The sequence below is a fragment of the Mauremys mutica genome, chromosome 1, assembly GCF_020497125.1.
Source record: "Mauremys mutica isolate MM-2020 ecotype Southern chromosome 1, ASM2049712v1, whole genome shotgun sequence".
Taxonomy (NCBI): Eukaryota; Metazoa; Chordata; order Testudines; family Geoemydidae; genus Mauremys; species Mauremys mutica.
The window spans coordinates 360,011,761-360,025,235 of NC_059072.1; the positions used below are offsets into that span (position 1 = coordinate 360,011,761).

At 52.5% G+C, this 13,475-nt stretch overlaps 1 protein-coding gene across 1 annotated transcript; it reads left to right on the forward strand.

Moving 5' to 3' along the window:
• Positions 1-207: 207 nt before the first annotated feature.
• Positions 208-1,177, forward strand: LOC123349022 (olfactory receptor 51G2-like). The gene has a single exon (XM_044986760.1). It carries the CDS (start codon positions 208-210, stop codon positions 1,141-1,143), a length of 936 nt encoding a protein of 311 aa, XP_044842695.1. The 3' UTR covers positions 1,144-1,177.
• The last annotated feature ends 12,298 nt before the right edge of the window (positions 1,178-13,475 follow it).

The following is a 13,475-nucleotide window of genomic DNA, read 5'->3' on the forward strand; positions in this document are numbered from 1 at the left end:
AGTCTGACAGTGCCTATCTTCCTATTGTCATATCCTATTGGGGGTGTAAATCCAAATCTATGTTTTTTTCTGATCGTCCTTGAGCTTCTGGGAATCCTAGATTTTCACTCAGAGCAGAAAGATGTCTTGTTAAATATCATCTACTTTCCTGTTCTTTTTCCTTTCAGGAAGGAACGTTCAAATCTTCTCGGACCTGCCCAGTATGGTATGTCAGCTGCCAATGACACCAAATTCACACCTGCAGTGTTCCTTCTCACTGGGATACCTGGGCAGAAAGACATCCATCTCTGGGTCTCTGTCCTCTTCTGCTTCATGTATGTTATTTCGATAGTAGGAAATTCAGTCATTCTGTTCATTATAAAAACAGATCCAAACCTCCATGAGCCCATGTACATTTTCCTTTCCATGTTGGCCGTCACAGACCTTGGCTTATTGATAGCCACCATGCCAACGATACTGGGCCTATTCTTATTTAACTCTAAAGAGATCAGCCTTGATGCTTGTTTTGCCCAGATGTTCTTCATCCACTCTCTGCAATTCATTGAATCCTCTGTGCTCTTGTTGATGGCATTTGACCGCTTCATCGCAATCTGTAACCCGCTGAGATATGCCTCCATCTTAACCCTGCCGAGAATAGCCAAGATGGGACTGGTGTTTGTGCTAAGAGCAGTGGCAGTAATATTTCCACTCCCCTTTCTCCTGAAACGGTTCCGATTCTTTCGAGCCAATGTCCTCTCCCATTCCTACTGCCTGCACCAGGACGTCATGAAGCTGGTTTGTTCGGACATCACAGTCAACAACATCTATGGCTTGTTTATTACAGTCATAACGGTGGGGTTGGACTCACTGCTCATTTTCCTCTCTTATGTGATGATCCTCAAAGCAGTGCTGAGCATCACATCCCCCAGAAAATGCCTTAGGGCCCTGAACACGTGCGTCTCCCACCTCTGCGCCGTCCTGCTCTTCTACATGCCAGAGTTCAGCCTGACTGTCATACACAGATTCTGGAAGAGCTCTTCTCCCTTGCTTCAAGTTATCCTGGGCTACATCTACCTGCTGGTTCCTCCTTTAATGAATCCAATCGTGTACAGCATGAAAAGCAACCATCTTCGAGCGAGGATAATCAGGGTATTTGTCAAGTAAAGAGTCAGTTCATCATCCGGCTCCAGAGCTGGTGACACAGGTCATGGCCACCTATTCCATCTTGGACCCTTATATACGAGGAAACAAGAGCTACTGATCTCCACTCTGTAGAGAGAGGCTCATACAGGATCTAAGACCTGAAGCTTAGGGGGGCCATCCCCACCCGCAATTGAGGGAGGACAGCACTCTGGGGAAAGGAGATCAAGCCAGGCAGCAGCATTTACAAAGTCACTCTGTTCGTGGAGAGCCAGGGGATCGGTGGGATGTTGGCCCCTAAAGAGCCGTATCGGTGGCTGCTCTAACCTCAGAATTCCTATGAATAAAGTCACTATGAGAAGAGATGTGGCTGTTGTTTCCCATTACACTTGGCCTGTCACTGTCCCATCCCTGGTTAATCACCCACGGGCCATGCTAATCTCCTTCTCCATGGGTTGTTGGCTTTTATTCACACATGTGGCCAAAACATCTGTAAGGACAAGACTTTGGCCATGGATCTGCCAAGGAAGGATTGCTTCTTGAACCAGATGAGGTAAAATAACAAATCCAGTGAGCTAGTCACACCATCAGTCTCATTGAAGCCCCAGGCCTCGCTTTCATCTTGGAATCTGGGGTTAAACGTCATACCCCAAGGAGCCTCCCTTAACATCAGTCTCTGTGTCCCAGGACAACAAGCCATTGTTCTCAGCCACTTTGGCCCAAGCTTACAAGGCCCGCTGGTTGCTAGGGAGATGGTGGAATTGGTGGGCCCCTTCTGTTAATGGGCATGCTGGCAGGGTGGGATTCAGTAGTATGGAAATCGGAAATAGTATAAGGGACCTACCATCAATCAAACTGTAACCCCTCCTCTTGGCTGCTTAAACCCTGCCCCTTGACACCTTATGTCCCGACCACCTGTCACTGGAAGTCCCACCCATGGGGAATATTACTTCCGGGGTCAAAGAGGACACACGACTGGAAGCAAAGTGTGTCATGTGACCCCTCTAAGAACTCCTCCCACTGCCCTCTACCAATCAGGAGGGGTTTCTCACCCATAGGCCCACCCTGAGAGGAGATTTGTCCAATCAGGGGTGTTCCGGGGCATGGTGACCCATCCGGAAGTGGTTCGTGTGGCCCTTCTAAGAACTCCTCCACTGCCCTCTGCGAATCACGATGGGTTTCAGCCACACAGTTCCGCCCTGAGAGCAGATTTGACCAATCGGTGATGTTCCGGGGTGGTGTGACCTGCCCAGAAAAGGGTCATGTCACCCCTCTAAGAACTCGTCCCAGTGCCCTCTGCCAATCAGCGTGCAGCACTATCACCCCATAAGTCCCAGCAATCGAAGCAGAAAAGGCCATCTTTTACCAAGAACACGTGCTTTAGAAATCATGGAAAGATGGACTCCTTCACCACCCTGGTGAGGACCTCAGACTTTGTGTTAGCCCCGAGGGCCTTTGGACTTGTGTGGAGAAAGCGCTACACGAGCGACAGTTCCGACAAAGGCTCTTTGACTCAGCCGTGGATGGATACGCCAGAACCCGAAACCCAAACCCTCGTGAGGCACCCCGATGAGCATGAAGGCCTCTCGTTGTCCACCCCCCTAGAGTTGGAAGACGAACGCAGCTCAGGGGAGTCACCAGAGGACAAGGTGAACAAAAAAGATGTCGCTCAGGTAAATGAATGATTAAGAAGTGACGGTTGATGATGGAGTGTAATAAAGTTAGGAACCAGGAGGTTGTGTAAATCTAAAAACAAGTTGTGAGGTGCTTACACTGTTTCTTTTCTGAAAATCTCTCAACAGCTCGACGATGCCTTTCTAGAGGCCTTTGAGAACTGACATCGGTAGCCTTGTGGGAGCAGTGATGAGCTGCCAAAATATTAACAACAAGTCCCCTCCTCCTTACCCCACGAGGGAGTCGTGCCCCCCCGGGGGTCATGCCCCATCCAACACCCCATGTTCCTTGATGCCCCCCGGGACCCCTGCCCCATCCACCCCCCTTCCCTGTCCTCTGACTGTCCCCCGCTGCCCCATCCAACCCTTCCTCTCATTCCTGATGGCCCCCCGGGACCCCTGCCCCATCCAACCACACCTTCTCTCTGTTCTTGCCCCCCCCACGCCATCCAACCCCTGCTCTTTCCTGACTGACCCCCCCGAACCCTTGCCTCCATTCAATTCCCCTGTTCCCTGCCCTCTGACCGCCCCAACCCCTATCTACTCCCCCACAATCCACCGAACTCCCCTGCCCTCTTCCAACACCCCATCCCTGCCCCCTTACCGCGCTACCTGGAGCCACTCGGCCGCGGCCGGATCCGCTCGGCCGGGACTGGGACTGGCACTGTGGGGGGCCGAGCAGGCTAGAGCCGCTCGGCCAGGCCCTGAACCAGTGCCGGTGCCGCGAGGTCCAGGCAGGAGCTGCTCGGCTGGGACCGGGACCCGCACCGCAGGGCCCAAGCTGGGCCGGGGAGTCAGGGCCCAGGCTGGCCCAGAGCCGCTCGGCCGTGACTGGCACCACAGGCCCAGGGCCCGAGCTGAGCCGGAGCTGCTCGGCCGGGACCGGCACCGGCACTGTGGGGCTCAAGCCGGGCCGGCTCGGAGTCACTCGGCTGGGACCAGCACCAGCGCCGCGGGACCCGAGCCGGGCTGATGCCACTGGGGCCAGAGCCGGGGGTGCTTGGCCAGGACTGAGCAGGGGCACTCAGCCAGGGCCAGGCCAGTGGCCAGGCTGGAGAGAGTCACTCGGCCTGAGCTGGACTGGGCTGCGCCATGCCTCTCTGGAGCCCTCCTCATGCCTGCCCCCCAGCTTACCTGCCTGCTGCTTGTTTCAAGCTTCTCGCGAACATCTGATTTGTGGGAAGCAGGGGAGGGGGAGGAGAAGGAGGGCGGAGCGTTCAGGGGAGGAGAGGGAAGTGAGCTGGGGCCGGGGGCCGGGTGGATAGCTGCCCGAGCTTTAGTTAAATTTAAAAGCTGTTTTAGAACCGGTTGTCCTGGAACAATCGGTTCTAAAAGGGTTTCTAAATTTAACAACCGGTTCCTGCGAACCGGTGGGAACTGGCTCCAGCTCACCACTACGTGCATCAGCTGGTTTCGCTCATGTCTGAGACACAGATCTCAGGAAGAAAATCCGGAAAAGGACAAAATGGAAGAATGAACCAGCTCAGACTCCCTTATGGTAGTAGTTGTGGTGTTCATTTTTACAGGCGGCTGTAAAAGGTCGAGTTAAACAAGACAATTAATAAAACTTATTTATTTAAATATGTCAATATGAATGTGTCCCCCTTCATATTTGTGTGTAAAAGACGGTACCAGTAACAGTCATTTCTACACAGGCAGCTCTGTTAAAGAAAATATATTACATCCCAGGGGAAGTTGGGAGCTTCGGCGGTGTGAACCCTCTTTCTCAAGTGGCCAGAAAGCATAGTAAAACTTTAAATAGAAGACAGGTAACAGTTTGGCTTTCAGAGAGGGACACTTACACTTTACACATTTCCACCCCACCATCAACCTCAGCCTGGACCATTCCACACAAGAGATCCACGTCCTGGGCACTACAGCACTAGTAAACGATGGCCACCTAAACACCACCCTATACCGGAAACCTACTGACCACTATACTTACCTACATGCCTCCAGCTTTCATCCAGACCATACCACTCAACCCATTGTCTACAGCCAAGCTCTACGATACAATCGCATTTGTTCCAACCCCTCAGATAGAGACAAACAAACACCTACAAGATCTCTATCAAGCGTTCTTACAACTACAATCCCCACCTGCTGAAGTGAAGAAACAGATTGACAGAGCCAGAAGAGTACCCAGAAGTCACCTACTACAGGACAGGCCCAACAAAGAAAGTAACAGAACGCCACTAGCCATCACCTTCAGCCCCCAAACAGCGGTGTATTATCGCCTAGGCCAACAAGGCCTAGGCCTAGGGCGGCAAATTTGCTCACGCCCCCTCCCCAACTCTGCCCCTTCTCTGAATCCCTGGCCTGCCTCGTCCCCCAGGCGCGCCGCGCTTCTCTCCTTCCACCTCCCTCCCAGGCTTGCCTCGCGGAAGCACTGGGAGGGAGGGAGAAGTGAGTAGCGGCGCACTCAGAGGAGGTGGAGCAGAGGTGAGCTGCGGCCCGCGGGTGCGGGGAGTAACCCGGGGGGAGGGGGGGCCAGGAACCGCTCTCCGCCCCAGCTCATCTCCGCTCCACCGCCGCCATCCTCCGAGCGCGCCACAACTCTCCTTCTCCCCCCTCCCTCCCAGGCTTGCCGTGGGGGAGCGGAGGGGAGCTGGTGCGGGTGGGGGGTGCACAGCAATTTTTTGAGGGCCTAGGGGCGGCAAATTTGTTAATCCGCCACTGCCCCCAACTAAAATCTCTCCAGCGCATCATCAAGGATCTACAACCTATCCTGAAGGACAATCCCTCACTCTCACAGATCTTGGGAGACAGGCCAGTCCGCTCTTACAGGCAGCCCCCAAACCTACAGCAACCACACACCACACAACAAAAACACTCACCCAGGAACCTATCCTTGCAACAAAGTCCATTGCCCACTCTGTTCACATATCTATTGAGGGGACACCATCATAGGACCTAATCACGTCAGCCACACTATCAGAGGCTCGTTCACCTGCACATCTACCAATGTGATATATGCCATCATGTGCCAGCAATGCCCCTCTGCCATGTGCTTTGGCCAAACCGGACAGTCTCTACGTAAAAGAATAAATGGACACAAATCAGACGTCAAGAATTATAACATTAAAAAACCAGTCGGAGAACAATTCAATCTCCCTGGCCACTTGATTACAGACCTAAAAGTCACAATATTACAACAAAAAAACTTCAAAAACAGACTCCAACAAGAGACTGCTGAATTGGAATTAATTTCAAATTGGACACCATTAAATTAGGCTTGAATAAAGACTGGCAGTGGATGGGCCATTACACAAAGTAAAACTATTTCCCCATGCTTATTTTTCTCCCCACTACAGTTCCTCACATCTTCTTGTCAATTGCTGGAAATGGGCCATTTTCCACCGTAGTTAGCCTCTAAGAATAAACAAGAAGCAATGGGCTTAAACTGCAGCAAGGGAGGTTTAGATTGGACATTAGGAAAAAGTTCCTAACTGTCAAGGTGGTTAAACACTGGAATAAATTGCCTAGGGAGGTTGTGAAATCTCCATCTCTGGAGATATTTAAGAGTAGGTTAGATAAATGTCTATCAGGGCTGGTCTAGACAGCATTTGGTCCTGCCATGAGGACAGAGGATTGGACGCGATGACATCTCGAGGTCCCTTCCAGTCCTAGAATCTATGAATCTATGAATCTATAAAATCTAAAGGTTTATTCATAAAAGGAAAAAGATACAGATGAGAGCTAGAATTGGTTAAATGGAATCAATTACATACAGTAATGGCAAAGTTCTTGGTTCAGGCTTGTAGCAGCGATAGAATAAACTGCGGGTTTAAATTAAGTCTCTGGAGTACATCCCCAGCTGGGATGGGTCATCAGTTCTTTGTTCAGAGCTTCAGTTTGTAGCAAAGTCCCTCCAGAGGTAAGAAGCAGGATTGAAGACAAGATGGAGATGAGGCATCAGCCTTTTATCGTCTTTTCCAGGTGTAAGAACAGCTCTTTGTCCTTACAGTGGAAAATTACAAGCAAAATGGAGTTTGGAGTCATATGGACAAGTCCCTGCATACTTTGCTGACTTACAAGGCGCATCTGCCTTCTCTCAATGGGTCAGTTGTGTAGCTGATGGTCCTTAATGGGCCATCAAGCAGGCTAGGCAGAGCTAACACCAACTCATCTGGGACATCACCCAGAAGCATAGCATAAGTTTGAAATACAGACAGGATAGAGCCAATAGTCATAACTTCAACTACAAAATGACACACGCATACAGACAGCATAATCATCACCAGCAACCCATAACCTGGTCTTAGACCCCTTATATGACCCCCTTTACATAAGATTTGGTGCCACTATAGGACCTTGGTTGCAACCATATTCTATACGGTCCCAGTTCAAGTAAATAATGTGACACAGGCATCTTCCGGTTTGGTCATTTTCTTTAAAACACGGTCAGGGTCTGCACTAAATTGCACAGCATTTATCAAGATCACCCCTTACGCTAAATGTTCTTGGGTTAGGCACAGACATTGCATAGCATAACCTATGGCAAGAACAGTGTTTAATAAGCTTTCCAAATACAGCTCAGCACACAGGCCCCGGAGCTCGCAGTTTAGATCTACTGAAGTCCAAGTCACACAGTCATGGCGCCATTGGGCTGGCACATCTATGACACAGCCCTCACAATCTTCAAAAAGCTTTCCCCTAAGGCAGTGATTAAGGACAGCATAAACAGCAACACATACAAAAGTCCACATGACTTTTTTATGCTCACGACATGGCACTGGCTCAGTTAGTTCCATGCCAAGCCTCCTAAACTCCTCATAGCTGTCATCCTCGGAGTCCTCTTCAACAATTTGTATCGGCATTGAGCAAAAACAAGGAGAGGCCGGTTCATCTTCGCTGCTTGATGTAACGCTGTCCAGGGCCTCCGGGTCCTCTAGAAAGGCATCATCAAGCTGTCGAGAGATTTTCAGAAAAGAAACAATGTAAGTTCCCACTGCTTGATTTTAAACATACACAACCCCCCAACCCCCGGTTCCTAACCCCATTACACCCCATCATCAACAGTCACTTTTTAATCATTCATTTACCTGAGCAATGTCTTTTCCATTCACCTTGTCCTCCGATGACTCCCCCGAGCTGAGTTCGCCTTCCACCTCTAGGAGGTGAACAATGAGAGGCCTTCATGCTCATTGGGGTGCCTCACGAGAGTTTGGGTTTCGGGTTCCGGTGTATCCATCAACGGCTGAGTCAAAGAGCCCTTGTGGGAACTGTCGCTGATGTAGCGCTTTCTCCACACAAGTCCAAAGGCCCTCGGGGCTAAAACAAAGTCCAAAGTGCTCACAGGGGTGGTGAAGGAGTCCATGTTTCCATGATTTCTAAAGCACGCATCCTTGGTAAAAGATGGCCTCTTCTGCCCCGGCGCTGGGACTTATGGGGTGATAGTGTTGCGCTCTGATTGGCAGAGGGCGCTGGGAGGAGTTCTTAGAAGGGTGACACGACCCTCATCTGGGCGGGTCACCCCGCACCGGAACACCACCGATTGGTCAAATCTGCTCTGGGGGTGGTCCTATGCGGCGGAAACCCATCGCGATTGGTAGAGAGCATTGGGAGGAGTTCTTAGAGGGATCACACGAGCCATATCCGGATGGGTCACCCCACCCTGGAACACCCCTGATTGGTCAAATCACCTCTTGGGGCAGGCCTATGGGGGCGAAACCCCTCCTGATTGGTAGAGGGCAGCGGGAGGAGTTCTTAGAGGGGTCACATGACATACTTTGCTTCCGGTCATGTGTCCACCTTGACCACAGAAGTAATACCCCCATGGGTGGAACTTCTGGTGATAGGTGGGCGGGGCTTAAGGGGTCGAGGGGCGGTGTTTTAGGGGTCATGGGGCTGGTTTGGGTTTGATTGACGGTAGGACCCTAATAGTACTACTGGACACTCTTAGAGGCCCTTGCCTTCCAAAAGGGGGGCTTTGTAAATTTAGTATCAGCTCTTCTTGAAGTAAGGATTGATTCTTGAACCGCATGAGGTAAAGTAACAAATCCAGTGAGCTAGTCACACCCTCAATCTCATCCAAGCCCCCAGACCCCCCTTCATCTTGGAATCTGGGTTTAAATGTGATACCCCAAGGAGAGTCTCTTATACATCAGTCTCTGTGTCCCAGGACAACAAGCCATTCTTCTCAGCCACTTTAGCCCATGCTTACCAGACCCGCTGGATGATAGGGAGAGGTTGGAATTTGTGGGCCCCTTCTGTTAGTAGGCATGCTGGCAGGGTGGGATTCAGTAGGATGGAAACCGGCCACCCTTGGAGGCCCTTGCCTTCCAAAAGGGTGGCTTTATAAATTTAGTGTCGGGGGTTCTGGAACGAGAGTCCTTGGACATTCGGGACTTCACTTTGTTTTGAAGCTTGCTGAAGATTTGCTTCAGGCGCATTAACATCTGTTTGAGAACTTTGCTCCTTGAAGGGGATGGTGTCCTAGCTCTGGAGGCCTTTGGTGACTTTGGGGGAGAACCGTCAGGACTCCCAGTTACTTTCTCCCCAGCTTGCGAAAGCCCTGTTGTACTCGTAGCAATGGACACCATCTTTGGTTGCCTGGAGGGAGATGTTTTTCTCATTCCATCTTGCGTCTTGCTCTTGTCTGCTGGAAGGAGCCACAGCACTGGCACCTTGTGGTTGGATGATGCCGAGGAGTCTCCTGGAGTCCATCGCTGTGGAATTCCATGGGATCTTCTGGGCAAGTCAGCACCTGCAGAGCCAGCTGGTCTCTTCCATCGAAGCTTACTGCACTTCTTGCAGATTTTGATTGGCGGCTGGTCCCTGGAGAGCTTTGAATTCACAGTTCCATTGAACCCATGTGAATCCATGATGTCTGGAAGACCATGCAGCTCAGCAGATGTCTCCTTCTGAGTTTTCTTACCCTTCATCTTTCCTGGATGTGCCTTGCGGCACTGCTGGCAAACTGAGACCTGGCCCGCCAAGGGGCGGGAGCTGCTCAACATTTCCGTCAGGTGCTTGATCTGCAGGTCGTGTGCAGCCTGCCCAGCAATGAGAGAGTCAAGGGTGGATCTTGTTAGCTGCTCAGAGCCTGGTGCCTCTGGGGCAACCTGGTGCCATTGGGTCCTGGGAAGATCTGCCCTGCCCTCACCTGCCTGTGCCCCTGGCCCCAGGCAGGAGCCTTCTCCCAAGGTAACCTTCCTCTCCATGTGCAGCTCCAGCTTCTCTTCAGTCTCTTTGCTGTCACACACACTGGTAAGGGGCTTTCTTAACTTGCTCCTATAAATCTGGAGTGTCGCTTCGAGTGTCTTCTCTGCTATTGTGGTTCCTGGAGGTGGCAATGGCAGATCCATCCCTGCTGGCAGAGTGCAGCGATCTGGGTTAGTCTGGTTTCCTGCCGCGCTATCATTCCTGCCCGTCTCCATGGTGGTATCTTCCACTGGCGTTGGAGGACGTGTGGAAGAAGAGGAGCTTGTGCTTTGCCTCCCTGTCTGCAGGAAATCGGTCTCCATCTCACTGAACTCCACACTGGCTCCCCTGGCTTGGACGGCGTGAGGCAGCTTTTCCGGGGGCTCTGGATCCAGGGTGAGCAGCCCCCTCTGCATGGTGAGATGCTCACGCCTTATGTGGAGTTCGATGGGGTGGGCAGGCTGTTGTCCCATTGTTGGGAATGCCGCTGTCCTGTGCTTGCCTGGCTCCCTAGGGGGGCGGAGTGGCCCAGGCAGGGCAGTCTCTCTCAGGAGGGGAGCATCTCTGTGCGACTCTCTCACGACCTTAGGAAAAGCCTTCGTTTGGATCTCAGAGCATTTCTGAGCCACGTGATCCTGCAGCTTGACCCCCGCCGTGGGCACAAGCCTGGCCAGGATGGCATCAGGGGATGCCATGATCCTGTGGGCCTTTTGGGGAATGGGTCCCCAGGGGCAGACACATGGATCCTGGATCTCCTGTGCATGCTGAGGGCTGGTGTCGGATCTCAGGGGCTTTGGGACCTTTGCCGGAAATCCACATTTGGGCCGATCTGTGTTGAATTCCCATTGCTGCTCGGTGTCCTGCTCACCCAGCAATGGCTCCCCCGGGATGGGGGTTTGTGGAGCCCCCAGCTGGCTCTGCAGATGCTTCTGTCGGATGTTGAAGTCTGAGCCATGGGCTGACATCTGGTCCAGACCTATGTTCTGCTCTCGCTGGTCTCGTCTGCTGTGGGCAGGAGGCCTGGGGAGAGGCTGGGCTTGGATGGGATGAGTGGATCTTTCCCAGCTTGTGACAGTCATGATCTCCCTTGTGTGGCAGAGGGGCTCTGACCAAGTCACGGAGGCTTCTCTCAGGGGAAAGGAGCTGGGACTCCAGAGGGGAGAGGTGGTGGATTCCCTAGAGGAGTAGAACTGGCTCATCCCAGATGTCGACACACTTGGCCTGTGGGAGAGAGCAGACAGGGACAGATGGGACATGGCCCTGCTGAGCAAAGGCAGGGCTTGGGCACAGCCTCCAACAGTAGTGCAATGGGGCAGTGCCTAGGCATGCATTGCACACCACAGCCTGACACAAGGACATCAGCTGGGTAACGAAGGACTGAGAGGGGGAGCTGGCACTCATTTTATCTAGAACGATAACCCCTTCGTCACACGCACATGTGCAGCACCTAGCACAATGGGGCCTTGAGCATGACCGGGGATCTACTGCTATTTTAATAGAAAGATTAGCTAACAACAATTGGTTTGGGGGAGGAAGATGTGAGCATGTGTGTGTAACCCTCGCCAGAGGATGTTGTAAAGGCCAAGACTATAAACTATAAAAGGAACTAGATAAATTCATCAATGGCTATTAGCTAAGGTGGGCAGGGATGGTGTCCTAGTCTCTGTTTGTCTGAAGCTGGGAATGGGCGACAGGGGACGGATCATTTGATGATTCCCTGTTCTGGTCATTCCCTCTGCTGCACTGGCATTGGCTAGTTTTGGAAGACAGGATACTGGGCTAGATGAACCTTTGGTCTGACCCAGTCTGGCTGTTCTTATGTTCTTACATTCTAACCCATTGGAAAACTGTCCTGTTCTAATGGCTGATACACTAGAGGCTAACAACCTACTATTGCTCCCAGTTAATGGAGTTTCTCCGGTGGTGGAGGTCTGTGCTATGGTCCTGAAAGTCCTGGGTTTAAACTCAGCTGATGACTCGTGTTTGGGGTGTATCATGTGTTGTCCCATTCACTGCTTGTCTGGTGCCTACTCTGGGGATTAGCTCTCGAGGTCAATGCCCCTTCCAATTGTCGCATGTGGTCACTGTCACTCCCACAGTGACCCAGACAGTTCTCCTGTTCACTGCCCCGCCGGTCCATGCCATGCCCTCGGGGGCTGGTAGGGAAACCTGGGCCCACACTTCACACTGGGCTTCAGGCCAGGGACCCTCAACCCAGCAGTTCTGGGCTTTCCTCTCCCAGCCTGGACTGCTTCCTACTACTCCTGGTTCCCTCCTTGCTCTGGGTGCACCAGCTCCAAACACTCCCCCCTCTTCCCAGGGAGGGGCTGCCCTTTCCCAGCCGCAGCCCCTGTCTGTTGCCAGCTTCCTGGCTTTATAGGCCCTGTCTATTCCTGCCAGCTGAGCCTGCTTGGATCAATTCCCTGCTCCCTGGCTCTTCCTGCAGGTGCACCCTGTGGAGTTCCTGGGCCTGCCTGGCCACCGGAGCCCCTTCCAGTGCTGTGGGGGGTGGACACCCCCTCGCAGGGTGTCATTGGATTGCTTTGTCTTTCAAACACAGCACGGGCAGGTTCTAGACAGTCGCCTGCTGGCAGATATTGCCCTACAGAAGGATTTGATCCTACTCACAACCCCAACTTGTAGTCTCTGCATTTCATTTCTGATCATCCCCCACCTCACTTTCACTGGTCTCTCACCTTGGAAGCTAAAGCCTCTTAGTGGCTTTTTCCCTGTTACTTTAGGATCCTGGAGTGTCTGGTTTTCCCTGCTCCCTCCTCTCTACATTCACTCTCCCCTCCCACCCAGCCCCCAGTCTGGTGCCCCCTGGTCAGTTGCCTTACGGCATCAGAACTGCATCCAGGTGTCCAGCCATGTCCTGTACCCTCCTGTCAACCAGCCTGAGGCGCTGAGCCAAGCGGAGCTTCTCCAGGTGCACAGGGCAGCTGTGGAACAGAGAGAGCAGATAGCTGAGTGCAGGCCCTGCCCTCAGGCTCTCTTTTACCCAGAGGGGCGGCACCGAAAGGCTCCCTGTCCCGTTCTCCACTGAGGCAGCCTCCTCCCCTGCAATACCCGGGCCTGGGATGTTCTGGTTTGGGGTTAGCTGGATTGTTAGGAGAGCCCTATCTAGTGCTGAGGAGGTGAGCGTGTATCCTGCTGGCAGCGTGTATGTCATGTCCCGCCCACAGAACCTAATCAACATATAGGATAACAGCCTACTATAGCTGCTAACTAATGCAGCTACCTCTTCAGCTCTAAGGGGTGCTTTATGCTGCAGAGCTGAAGGTCCAGGGTTCAAATCCTGCTGGGAATCCATGCTGGGGGACTGGAGGAGGGGCCGTTACACAAGTGCTGCTGGATCCCTTTCACCCTACTCACCGTACCAGAAAGGCCAGCCTTCCTCCTGAACTCTCCACCCTGGGCTGCACGGGGCTGCTTCCAGAAAACACCTTCTCCCCCTCTTGGGAGGGGAGGGTGGTCCAGTCCAGTAGACACAATCTACCCCCCACCACTGCCCCAGGTTAAATGAACCATATGATG

Excerpts from the sequence above, each read along its gene's own strand:
- LOC123349022 (XM_044986760.1), top strand. The coding sequence starts at position 208 with ATGTCAGCTGCCAATGACACCAAATTCACACCTGCAGTGTTCCTTCTC.